The 14,132-nt window shown below is 39.5% G+C and overlaps 1 protein-coding gene across 2 annotated transcripts; it reads left to right on the top strand.

The window, feature by feature from the left end:
* The first annotated feature begins 5,550 nt into the window (after positions 1–5,550).
* Positions 5,551–13,664, top strand: LOC137234573 (serine/arginine-rich splicing factor 1-like). Of its 2 annotated transcripts, XR_010947824.1 has the most exons (4): positions 5,551–6,245; positions 13,004–13,077; positions 13,154–13,301; positions 13,357–13,664. XR_010947824.1 is itself a non-coding variant. In XM_067758034.1 (3 exons), exons 1-3 carry the CDS (start codon positions 5,673–5,675, stop codon positions 13,248–13,250), a joined length of 744 nt encoding a protein of 247 aa, XP_067614135.1. In that variant the 5' UTR covers positions 5,551–5,672; the 3' UTR covers positions 13,251–13,664. The 2 variants fall into 2 exon arrangements, 1 of the variants encoding a protein (XP_067614135.1); XM_067758034.1 differs by having other exon boundaries at positions 13,154–13,664.
* The last annotated feature ends 468 nt before the right edge of the window (positions 13,665–14,132 follow it).

Here is a 14,132-nt window from a genome sequence, read left to right as displayed (position 1 = left end):
TTGCTGACAATCAGATGATAGTGATATGATAGTCAGTATTCTTGTTGGGCGCTTCATCTGGCGCGAGGGATTTATCTGTGATTGTTGCCAGCTCAAATTTGAGATAAATCCCTCGTGAGAGCGCAAAAATGAGAGAGTTTCGTATCAAGTAATCTTTGGTTTTGACAGGGTGTTCAATATGGTGGCGCATAGGGCCGACTATCTTCAGCGGGCGATAGAAAGAGATACAGAAAGAGACAGCGATAGTCAATTACAAATCAGGTGATCCAATCACTTTGGAATTTTGACGTCTATGCAGAAGATATTACACTTAGTTTGATTTAGTGATGGACGATATGGCGATTTTGAGCTATCAGTGAAAATAGATATGGCTATTTTTGAATATCGGCTATTTTTTATAGCTATAGCGATCGCTTTATTTCAACAAGCGATTCCATACAGAAGAGCGATTTTGAGCTATCAGTGAATATATGTAGGTATGGCTATTTTTTACAGCTATGGCTATTTTTTACAGCTATGGCGATCGCTTTAATTTATCTTTAATAAGCGAATCTGCAATTATTTGTATACTTGTATATAAAAAATGAATGTTTAAGTCTTTTTACCAGAGTAGATTGAATGTTATACATTAATTTATACTAAATTAAATTTTATTAGAATATATGAACCAAAATTGGAATAAAAAGAAAAAAGTATGTACCTTTAATTGTAAACTAATGTAATGTGAAATTCTAATTTTCTGAGATGTTATGATATATATTATTAACTGGCTGACGACAATATGTTCAGACTCGTATTACACTCAATGAGATGAAACTAGCTGAAATAAATGTATATGCATCTTTGTTTTATAAATTTTGTTAATTGAAAATGCTTTGATTTTTAAATGTAAGATGAATCAACCCGAAATAAATCTGTATATGTAACACCATAAAAACATGATTTATTTACTATATTATACTACACCGATGTATTCAGAAATACTCCGTATGAATTTATTCTGAAAGTTGTATTTGCATAAATTTGTACAGTAAAGTGAATCAATTTTTAATGAAAAATACAGAGGAAAAATATAGCAAATTCTTCAAACTATTATAAAAATATTCTTTAGCAGAAAATTAGCCACCCACTGCAGTGCCCTAGAAATTAGCCGGAGAATTCAACCATATACAAACCATATGACAAATCTTGAATTGCATTCTCCCAAAAACCTTAAATTTTGAGTTAATCTGTTTACAATAAGACGAGTGATATATGTTTCTATAATTCTTTTATTTTACCATCAAAAACACAAATTTTATAAAACTGTTAACGGCTACTGCCTAGAAGTATGAACTTATGAATAACGCAGGCAATCAATCTTATGCCAAGTCTAAAGACCCATGTCTATTTGGCGCATAGTGTAATTAAAAACAAAAAAATTTAGTCATTCCATTTCTTTTATACATTTCATGAAATTAAAGTTTTAAAATTAACTTATATTGCTTGTTTAATATTTTGACAAATATTAATTATTTTATTATAAATACTTAAATATAAAATCAAAATATAACGAATTTTATATTTTATGATTGGCGTTTAAAAAGATAAGCATTTTAGCCTTTTCATCATCTAAGCTATAAATACATCATACATTGGTTTTTTCTCAACCAGATAGTTTTCGAGATATTAGCTTATTATTTCAGATTTTTGTTTTTTTTTTATGAAAAAATATGAAAAAAATTACTTTTTGCGAGGGTAGCATTCCAAAGCCACAACTTTTTTTCCAGATATTTTTTCTTTGCGTAAAGCTCTGTTTAATTAGAAAAAAGGCAAGCTATCATCTAAGAAAATCGATGCAAAAGTACGTAAGTTATAAGCAATCAAATAAAAATACCCAGGTTGCGCAATTTCAACGTATACCTCAAAACGTACGTGTGGTATAAAGAAGAGTAAAATATCTAGTTTTGCTCTGTTTCTATTTAGTTAAAAGTTCAATTTATGAATGAAATTACCCCTATTTTTAACTTTTTTTAAATTTATTTATGTTTATAATATATTCTAACAATCTTTATCTTAATTTGATTTTACTATGTAGTCGAAATAGTTATGTGTTCTACTTTGACGCTTATTCAGTTTAGGATCGGTTTCTCTTATGAGAAACCAGCAGCAATCAGCCATCATTGTGGCGTCCCCGAATCCTTGATATCGATTGTCAATTAATTTCATTTGCTGATGTAACCTTTCGCCATGTTCGTCACTTTCGTCGCCAAGATTTGCCGGAAAAAAGCTCAAATGTGAGTGCAGAAAGTGAATTTTTAAGGACATATTTACGCCTGGAAATAAATTATTAGTTAGGTAAACAAGTTATAGAATATTGGGAAATTAATTTTAATAAGCCTTTAATATCTACCCATTTTCACATAATTATTGATTAAGTTGTTCACTATCTGCTCGTAGTTAGGGCTTTTGTGTCTACCGAGAAAAGAAGCAACGACCTTTTCAAAGGATTCCCACGCTGCTGCGTCAACTGATGAGAGTAGTCCTTTGAATTGATTATTGTTGATCAACTTTTTTATTTGTGGTCCAACAAAAATACCTTCCCTTATCTTGGCTTGAGAAATATCTGGAAAAATTATTTTCAAATAGTCGAATGCTTCGCCTTCTTTGTCCAAAGCCTTAACAAAGTTTTTAATGAGACCGAGCTTGATGTGTAAGGGTGGAAGTATGATTTTCTCTTTCTTGACAAGAGGGGTGTATTTGATGTTATCCACACCAACGGTAAACTGGACTCTTTCCGGCCAATCCTTTCTGACGTAGTGGTCTTCACGAGCTCGGCTATCCCACTTACAGAGGAAGCAGCAGTGCTTGGTGTAGCCACTTTAGTGTTTGGAAAATGGTTCGTGACAAGTTCTACAATATATCACCTTAACATTGGATGACACAAATTTAAATTGTTGCATACCAGAAGTGTGGATCTCGGCCTGTTCCTTGGATAGTTCCAAATCTCTTATCCAATCATTAAGTTGTGCTTGTGACAGAACGTTTCTCTCGTTTCCCATGCGAAATTCAGTACAACTTGATTCCCCGCACTCAGATATTACTGTTGACAATGGAACTGGATCCGCAACTGCCATTGAATGTAGTACTGGTAATGTCACTGTAGGTACGCTGGCATAGGTTACTCTTTGTATTTGTATTCTCTATTGAATGGCAAGTAGGTTCTCTCCATATCATTGCTGTATCAAATTGTATTTGTTCTCCTGATTCCGACTGAATCAATTCTACTCGAAAGTGTTCGGTTTCCATGGTTTTTCAGCATTTTTAGGCTCAATGCCAAAATACTTGGAGTACAAAGTTTTCATATGATCTGAGCAAACTCGTCGTCGCCTTATGATAGTATATTGGCCACACATGAAACAGAACATATCTGGATCGTTATTACACTCAAATTCTCCCGTCCTTTTACTCATTTTATTTTTTTTAATAAATCACGGTTTTGAAATTTGACTTATGAACTGAACTATCTCCGGCGAGCCTTGCAAATGTTATGAAGTTTCAAGGCGCATTAACTCCTATTTATACTCGGAACAAGAATAAAATTGAAAAAATCAAATCTTACCTAGACAGAAGGGTTCCATTTATACGAAGCCGTGAAAAAAAAATACTACCTGCTTTAGATGTAGGCTTTAAAAATATTCTGTGTCTTATAATTTTGAAAATCTACCTGCATACTTACACATAAGTGACGGAAATACATGTTTATAACTACATGCCTACAGCAGGTTTCGAACCCAACCACTCTTCCTTTCGATGCAACCACTCTACCTACTATAAAACAATTCCAGTATTAAAAGTACTATTTGATTTATTTAAAGAAAAAGTATTATCATTGTTATGGTGTTATTCGTTTATCCGGATAATATCCCATTTGCACTGTATACCTTTAATATATGTATACATACATTGAAGTTGCGGAACCTGGGTATTTTTATTTGATCGCTTATAACTTACGTAGTTTTGCACCGATTTTCTTCGGTGATAGCTTATCTTTTTTCTAATTAAACAAAGCTTTAAGTAAAGAAAAAATATCTGCAAACAAAGTTGTGGTTTTGGAATGCTGCCCTCGCAAAAAGTAATTTTTTACATATTTTTCCATAAAAAAAAACAAAAATCTGAAATGATAAGTTAATATCTCAAAAACTATCTGGTTGAGCAAAAAACAATGTATGATGCAATTATAGAAAATTTTATCTTCTTTCCGATTTTGTAAACGTTTTGCAATAGCTTGACTCGTTCGTGAGATATACGTAATTAAAGGGAGCCATCTTTTTGGTTTTTTCGAATAACGGTAAATTGCAAATATCTCAAAAACGGTACCATAGAATCAAAAAAGAACTCAATTTTCGAAATCAGGGGGTGATTTTACATACGAGTTTCATAGCGGCGTTTCTGGTAAAGAGAAAAAGTTGAAATTCGTGGTCCAGTGTTATTTTTGAATTCGATCTTTCGCTTGTCTGTAAAAATTACCCAAACCACGTGGCTGATTTTCTAGCCGACTTCACAATGTCGTCGTTCTAGTTGTTGCACAAGTTTGCTTTGTTCCGTTCGCTGTTTCGGAAAGTAAAGCACACAGATGAGCAATGATGAACGATATCTCACTATCGATGATTGCATCGCTGCTATTAGTATTAGAATTTCATGCTGAAGGAAAATCGCCAATCGCTATAATCGCTATTGGCGATATTCTGCCAGAGGTGATTGTCATTCAAAAGAATCGAATGAAGGAAAATAGCCAATCACTGATATATTTGGATTGCAATAGCTATAGCTATTAGCGATTTGTCAATAGCGGCGATGCAATCACCAATAGTGAAATATCGAGCCATCACTAGTTTGATTAGCAATGCATTGAAAAACCATATCATTCGGACGGGAATATGTCGTCATCGGATGATGATTTTTTTTACTTGCAACTACAGCAGTTTTATTAAATAATAAAAAATTAATAAAAGTTTTATTAAATAATAGTAAAAGCTTTACATTCCATAAAGCCGGTAAACCTTGATAAGTTTCAATAAATTTTAATATGAATTGCTGTTCTTCCGGGCACTTGTTCATTTTGAATGTCGATACAAACTAAATACCACAGTGCTATTTTGTCAATCATACCCCGCGACTATCAAACAAGCAAGCGTCAAATGAAAAAATCGAAAATTTTTGATTTTCATCAACGTGTAGCCGACAACAAATACGTGTGTCACGAAGCCACTCGACTGCACCACACAAAATTCAGTCCATTGTGAATGATGACAAAGTGTGATCTCTTCTGCATAAACGTCAAAATTCCAAAGTGATTGGATCACCTGATTCGTATTTGACTATCGCTGTCTCATTCTGTATCTCTTTCTATCACCTCCTGAAGATAGGCGCCGCCATATTGAACAGCCTGTCAAAACGCTGAAAAGTAGCCATATTGAACAGCCTGTCAGGCAGTTGACAGATAAGAGATCACACTTTGTCATCATTCACAATGATTCAGTCAATCTCGTTGTAAATCGCAGGAGGCCTTAAGCAACTATGCAAAACGTCGCCATTGTTGCAAGCGACTATCTTTTGTTGTAAATTCATTTGTAATCAACTTCTTACCATTGTGCATAAAAAATAACTAATAAATTCATTTGAATAACAAAATGTCACGTAATGAATGCCGCATATACGTTGGAAATTTGCCGCCAGATATACGCACAAAAGACATACAGGATTTGTTTCATAAATTTGGTAAAGTCTCCTTTGTTGATCTGAAAAACAAGCGTGGTCCGCCATTTGCATTTGTCGAATTTGATGATGGACGGGATGCGGAAGATGCTGTGAAAGCGCGTGATGGCTATGATTATGATGGCTATAGATTGCGTGTGGAGTTCCCGCGAGGTGGTGGACCGGGAAGTTTTCGTGGAGGTGGTGGCGGTCGTGGTAATGATCGTGGTGGGCGTTATGGTGGTGGTGGCCGTGATGGAGGCGGCAGCGGTGGTGATCGTGGTGGTGGACGTGGTGCGCCCACAAAGCGATCACAATATCGTGTATTGATAACAGGATTACCATCCTCTGGATCATGGCAAGATTTAAAGGATCATATGCGTGAAGCAGGTGATGTCTGTTTTGCTGATGCTTACAAGGATGGTACAGGCGTTGTAGAATTTATACGAGCGGAGGATATGAAATATGCTATTAAAAAACTGGACGATTCGCGATTTAGATCTCACGAGGTAAGATTTTATTTGAAAATAAATTATAGAAAACAGCCGTTTTACTTACAATAGGCTTAGGGTAACACAATTTCGCATATTCCGCTAGTTATTATTCTTGTAGCTCTTTATCGCTAGTACTAGCATCTTCTGATATCAACTCCACGATACGTTTCCTTGGTATATAATACACTAGACTGTGATTGCCTTTGTATAAAAACGAATTGTGAAATTCGAATCCGTTGGATTTAATATGACGATATAAATTGATCTAAGACCGGTTTCGAAGACAACTTACCAACCGGTTAGGTGTTAAGAATATACCAAGTTTCGAAAGTACAAAAAAAAATCCTTCCGCGGTAGTCGGAAGGGGGTAATAGCTCTGTCGCGTACTGCGCCGAATTATATCCACCAAGGGAGGGTCAATCTGCGTTAGACGCCAAAAAACTCTGTGGAGTGGTAACAAAAACACCAAATAAACATTGTCTGCCAAGTCTATGTTATTCCGTATGGTACAAATCGTGGTTATAAGACTGGAATATGGACACCGATAGACGTTCGGCCTGCTCGAAGACACATTGAGGACTTTTGTGGCTCGGGATCTTGGGTACTATTTCCGGATCAGTTCTGTCTATTTCAAAATGATTTTTACACAATTCCTATTGACATTTCGACATATTTTTCGAAACAGAGTCATGATTATATTTGTAATATTTAAGGACTCCTTTCGAGGATAATATAAACGTCAAATGCGAAGAAGAGGCACCCTCAGCGGGTTAAGGGGTTAGATATACCAGCGGTAGGTATGCCTGTCGTAAGAGGCGACTAAAATACCGAATTCAAGGGGTTTGTGTGCAGGTTGCCAGCGCAATACATAGCTTCTTCAAACCCAATTGTCAATCTGCCCTATCCGTGGCGAATCCTGTTTCGTGGCTATGGCGACCCCGAACTCCCCATGGCAGAGTAGCAGTGCTTCGCCCCGCCTAATAGGTGCGACCGATCACAAATTGTAACCCCTTTTAATTTGTTGCGTCCCTCCCACAAATTGTCATCATCGCAGCACCGCCTTGCAGCGGGACTGCTCCATATTCTCTTGCTCCGGGAAGGTATCGAACCCAATCCGGGTCCGTCTCCTGACTCCGGTCCTGAGAAATGGTTTTGTTGCATCTTCCGGAAAAGAATCTTTTTTGGACGGCCATACTCTTGCCAGTGTGTCTCGTGTAAGGGATGGTTGCATCGGACAGGTTGTTCTGGGCTAGACCCCAAAACCAGACGTCCACGTAACTTTTATAAAGCTTGTGGCTCTTTGCTGTTCACTTCCTAGGACGTCACGTAGTCTGCGCCTCAGAATCTAGAAATCATCAACATCTACATCCCTCCTGTCACCTGTTACCTCAGTGGATACCGCCCTGATATCAGCGGCGTACTCACTGGAAACAATCGCATTATCTTAGGCGATTTCAATGCCCATCACGATCTATGGCATTCAAACTTGCGGGTGGACAGTAGGGGTGAGATGTAAGCGAATCAAATAGAAGAAATGACGTTCTGCTCTATAAACGGAGACGCTCCCGCACGTATGGTAGGAAGCTGTCACAGTTCGCCGGATATTTCAATCGTGAGCGCAGAACTTTTAAACTGCGTCAACTGGCAGCCGATGTAACATTGGCATCCGACCACCTGCCTATACTTATTTCGCTCGAGCGTCCCGCCGACTTCATTGTAGCAGAAAAACGCACTTTCATTAACTTTAAAAAAGGAAAGTGGGACGAATACAAATCCTTTACAGACAGCCGCTTTGTTGCCCTCCCTATCCCAACTGATGCCCGCCAAGGGGAGCGTGCTTTCCGCAAGGTCATTGAATCCGCCTCGCCTCGTTTCATTCCAATTAAACTTCCCGACCCCCAAATAAGGGATATAAACCAACGCATCAGATTGCTTGTGGATGAACACAAGCGCGCGAAATGGGGGAGCACCTAAGCGGTTGTAACCTCTCTGCCGGTGTAGGTAAACTTTGGTCCACTGTAAAGTCCCTATCGAATCCGTCTAGGCACAATGACAAAGTTTCCATCGCCTTTGGCGACAAAGTGCTGTCGGATGCGAAAAAATGCGCGAGCGCTTTTTCCCGACAATACATAATGCATTCTACGGTCGACAAAAATAGACGGAGGGCCAACAGACACGCACGTAAACATAAGTTCAGCGCGTCACCAATTACCATCACCGCCAAAGAGGTTGAGGATGCCATCGGTCATGCTAAACCATCCAAAGCAGTGGGCCCAGACGGCATAGCCATGCCGATGCTTAAAAGCCTATGGAAAAGAGGGTTTCAAATACTTAGCACATGTCTTCAACCTGTCTTTTTCCACTTTTGTCATACCCGAAAATTAAAAAATGGCCAAGGTGGTACCGCTACTAAAGCCTGGGAAACCAGCTAACATAGGAAAGTCATATCGCCCGATATCTCTCCTATCGCCAGTAGCCAAGACGCTTGAAGCCATTTTGCTCCCCCACTTCAAAGCAAATTTGCAGCTAGCCTGTTTAGAAGAATTGAAAAATATATGCTTTTGAAACAATAGACAGAGATATATTATTGCAAAAGTTATATATGTACGGAGTTCAAAATAGTGAACTAAATAAATAAATAAATAAATAAATAAATAAATAAATAAATAAATAAATTGGTTTAGGTCCTACCTAACAAATAGAACGCAGCGCACAGTAGTGAAAGGGTTTGAATCCTACTACCTAAATGTGAGCATAGGAGTCCCGCAAGGCTTAATTCTTGGTGCATTATTATTCATAATATATATAAACGATATAGGCAATGTGGTAAAATGCAGCGAAGTCATGTTATATGCCGATGACACATTAATATACAGCGTAGGTGAAACTCCGAGAGAATGTAAAAATAAATTAGCACAAGACATACCCCAGGATATATATATATATACATATATATACATACCATATATATATGTACATACCACAAGGATATACCCCAGCGGGTTAGGGGTCAGAAAATACCAGATTCAAGGGGCTGTGTAGGCCAACCTTTCAGGTTGCCAGCGCAATATATAGCTTCTCCGAACCCAATTGTCAACCTCACCTATCCGCGGCGAATCCTGTTTCACTAACAGACGAGGCTCTGGCGAGGGAATGGCCTGAAGGTTTAACGTGGCCACATAAATCGTTCCCGAGATGGTCGGGCTAGCACCTTAATGGTGCTATGGTACCGGAGCGTACCGGATTTGTATCCGGCAAAGGACCATCACATCGATAACACTCCCCAAAGCCTTCGGGGAGCAACCTTTTCGCTACAACAACAACAACAACAACAACAGCAGCACAAGACATTACCGAAATAAGTACATGGCTAAAAATGAATAAACTTAAATTAAATGAGCAAAAAACGAAACTATTGGAAATTAATATGAGCAGTGAGGAGAGTATCGAAATAAACGGGCAAATGATTGAGAAAATAGATAACATTAAATACCTCGGTGTAATAATAGACAATGGTCTTAAGTTTTATCCTCACATGGAAAACGCGTGCAAAAAAATAGGAAAAAAAACTTAGTTTCTTGAGAAGAATTAGAAAGAATTATCTGTGCTAAATACAATAAAAATTTATAACACAATAGTTAAACCACATTTTGAGTATTGTTCAACTATACTGTATTCGTGCTGCAGTAACTCGCAAATTGATAGAATGCAAAAGCTACAGAATAGAGCTATGCCAATAATATTAAAATGTGGTAGATATACATCCGTACAGCTGATGCTTGATACACTTAAATGGTTGAATGTGCGGCAGAAACTGGAGCACAATTATGTTTGTATACCAGACTATTATTGGAAAAATGCCAGACTACATAGCAGAGAAGGTCCTCTATGTTGGAGAAGTGCAATCATATGGGCTGAGAAACGTTAAAGACTTAAGATTACATCAAAAGCTTTTGATACGGTCAACCATGGCACGTTACTGCAAGACTTGGAAGGGTCTACCCTTACCCCATGTCTTTTAAAAGGTGGACCGCAAATTAATTGGGTGGTCGGCAGGCATCGGTGCAATTCAGAACCGAAATATCAAAGCCAAGAAGAATTAAACAAGGGGTGCCATAGGGTGGTGTCCTATCCCCACTTATGTTTAATTTCTACATATCAAAACTACCTCCGCCACCGGAAGGAGTTACGATGACTGCACAATAATGGCCACAGGCCCGGGCACAGTGGGGTATAATACCCAGAACAGGTCTGCAGAGCAGATCTTGCTGTGATTTTGGTCTCTTGAATCGCAACAATGCGGATGTTGTGCCGCTTCATGAAATCGACTATCTCCGTGATCTCCCAGTTATTCCATAGCATAGGGGGAGACTTCGTCACTCTGGGAGTAAGTGACGGGTGACTACGTCTTGGTTGTGGAAGGCTAGGACGCAACTGCTGTTGTGGTCCTGGGACTGGACGTCCTTGGGTAAGCATTGGGGTACCCGGTGTATTTGGGTATGCGACCTTGCAACATGGCGCATAGAAACCCGTCGGGGGGTTGCCGTCGTGGAGACTAGAACATCTAGGAAATTGGCACCGTCCGTGGCAGGAGCTGCATTGGGCGGATGTCGCAAATATATATTCTGTGCTGGCAAACGGTGCAAAGGGAGGTAGGGACTAAGAGTCTGTTTCCCTGACCTACACAATTGCTGCCGGAAAAGAGGAGAGGAGAAGACTGGAGAAGGAGCTGATGGTCGGCATTGCTCCCGACTCTACTACGGAGATTATAGGTATGAGTGTGAGCATCCGTATGAGTTGGTGGCGCCGTGGGGCGCGAGCAGCATTGTACGGTCGACAAAGATAGACGGAGGGCCAACAGACACGCACATAAACATAAATTCAGCGCTACCTTCACCACCAGAAGGAGTCACTATCGTTTCATACGCCGATGACTGCACAATAATGGCCACAGGTCCAGGCCCACAGATCAATGAGCTCTGCAACAGAATAAACGGCTACCTCCCTGATCTCCAGTTTTTTCGCCTCGCGAAACCTGGCATCACCGACAAAATCTTCCGCGACCTTATTTACAACATGGACGTCCCAAATGTCGACCATTTTGAACATCCACGTCGATGGCACTACGCTACCGACTGTCCTACACCCCAAAATCTTGGGTGTGACGTTTGATCAGAATCTACATTTTGGTGAGCACGCAACCGCAATTGTTCCGAAAATCCAGAGCCGTAATAAAATAATCAAATCCCTTGCTGGCAGTACCTGGGGAAAAGATAAAGAAACGCTCATTACTACATACAAAGCAATTGGCCAGCCGTTTACGTGCTACGCGTCACCCATATGGTCGCCAAGCCTAAAAATTACCCACTGGAAGAAGCTACAGGCCTGCCAAAATACTGCTCTCAGAATCGCCACTGGCTGTCTTCTTATGTCCCCAGAACACCATCTACATAATGAGGCGAGAATATTCCCCATCAGGGAGAGAAATGAGATGCTAACCAAACAGTTCCTGTTGAATACCCAGAAACCTGGGTATCCAAACAGACATCTGAGCGATGAGCCAACACAGCCTAGGAGCTTAAGGAGTCACCTCCGTAAGCATTTTCATGAAATACGGCACCTGAGAACCCAGCCGTATGAAGCAAAAAAACACAAGCAGGTCGTTTGTGAACTCCACAAACAGGCGTCGGACCTTTATGCCTGGAATTGCCCGGTGAATCCAGTACTCAATGAAAAGTACCCAAAACTTGTGGAAGAGGAACGCATATTCTCCAAGGAAACGCGTGTCCCTCTTGCTCAACTTCGATCTGGATACTGTAACAGGTTAAACTCTTACCTATCCAGAATCAACCCCGACATACAAAATGTATGCCCCGCTTGCAATGTGTCCCCACATGACACCAACCATCTCTTTAATTGTAATGTGGAACCAACGCCTCTAAAACCCCTTTCATTATCGTCAACCCCTGTTGAAACAGCAAGTTTCCTTGGACTCCCGTCAGAGGACATTGATGACAATTTGTGATCGGTTGCGGCTGTTAGGTGGGGCGAAGCACTGCTACAACAACATCAACAACAACAACAGCAGCAGCGGGTACTTATTTTGGCTTGCTGAGCAGCGGGGCTGCTGGAAGGTAGTGGAGCGCTAAGGCGCAGACTACGGGACGTCCTAGGGCGTAAACAGCAAGGAGCCACAAAAGATTTATAGAAGTTACGTGGACGTCTGGTTTTGGGATCTAGCCCAGAACAACCTGTCCGATGCAACCATCCCTTACACGAGACACACTGACAAGAGTATGAATGTCCTAAAAGGATTCTTTTCCGGCAGATGCAGCAAAAGCAATTCTCAGGACCGGGGTCAGGAGACGGACCCGGATTGGGTTCGAGACCTTCCCGGAGCAAGAGAATATGGAGCAGTCCCGCTGCAAAGAGCTGCTGGGAGGATGACAATTTGTGGGCGGGACGCAACAAATTAAATAGGGTTACACTGAAATGACGGTCCTTGGCGGGAAAAATCCCGAGTCGGTCCGGTACATAGAACCGACTGCCTTGGGAAGCGCCGTTCCCGAGATGGTCGGGCTTGGTACCGGAACGTACCGGATCTGCAAAGGACCAGCAACTCGATAACACTCCCAAGGCCTTAGGGGAGTGTCTTTATCGCTACAACACCAAGAACAAGAGGCATCATCTACTCTTCAATTTATTACTTGTCTATTAATCTGATTTCGAAGTCTTATCTAAAGCCATTTTCTAAATCGTTATATTATTTGCAGGGTGAAGTTTCGTATATACGGGTCCGTGAAGATTCAGGGGACGGTGGTGATCGACGTGACTTCCGCGGCAATAGGTATTACTTAATATGCATATTTTTTTTGGAATATACTTTTAAATTTAATTAACCTTTAAATGTTTTCTCCACATAGATCACGTTCATTCTCACCACGACGTCGTCGTGGTTCTCCGACGTACTCACCTGTACGTCGATCGTTTTCAAGATCTCGGTCACGTTCACCCTTTTAAATGAGTGGTTTCAAAGCATTGAACAATTTTCAAACTGAGGGAAGTCAAACGGTCAGGCTCGTTTTTTCATCTCTGGAATTTAACGTAATTTAATATTCTATTTTAGATATTTCAAATATTAATAAGAGCATACACCTGCTTCACAATTTTTATGCTAATGTGCAAAATTTTATAAGAAATCGAAATATTACAAATATTTTGATAGTTGCAAGTTACGTAGGTTATCTAAGCAGCTAACTTACAATTTGCATATTGCTTCAAATCAAAAAAATTAAAAGTCATATAGAAGTAATATTTAAGGTTGGAATCCTGCTGCATATTTAAATAATCTCACTTACAAAAGAACAACGCGCAAATACTAATTTTGTCTAATTTTATAGAACATAATAAATAATATTCACTGTACTAATTAAATATTTTCCTCTTTCCGCTCTATTTATGTTTAATGGAATGGATGGAATGGAGAGCTTTTATGGACTATGTAAAGGATAAAAGGAATTGAGGATTTTAAGGATGGAATGGAGTTTTTTGGAACTTGTTGAGTATTTGGAATATATCAGGATATTATGGATTTAAATGGAATATTCTTAAAATGGAGTTCAGGATGTGGGAAAGGATTTCACGTATGCACGTACATATGTGCATATTCAGCAAAGAATAAGGAGGAATAAGTATAGGCTATAATGAAGGAATGCATTAAGAACCTTAGGTTGACAGGGACTAAAATGCATGCTGAAACCAAAATGTAGGATAACACTATAAAATTTCTCAAAATGGAGGGTATTAAATATAGGACTACGTGGGAAGAAAAAACATTTTTGCAGAACTTTTTTGGAAATTTATATGAAAGCCCAAAGCTTTATTGGCTAGGTCACGAATGAA

Source organism: Eurosta solidaginis, chromosome 1 (assembly GCF_040869045.1).
Source record: "Eurosta solidaginis isolate ZX-2024a chromosome 1, ASM4086904v1, whole genome shotgun sequence".
In the NCBI taxonomy this organism is placed as follows: Eukaryota; Metazoa; Arthropoda; class Insecta; order Diptera; family Tephritidae; genus Eurosta; species Eurosta solidaginis.
Note: the sequence above shows the minus strand (reverse complement) of the source record. Positions and strands in the feature narration are given on the sequence as shown.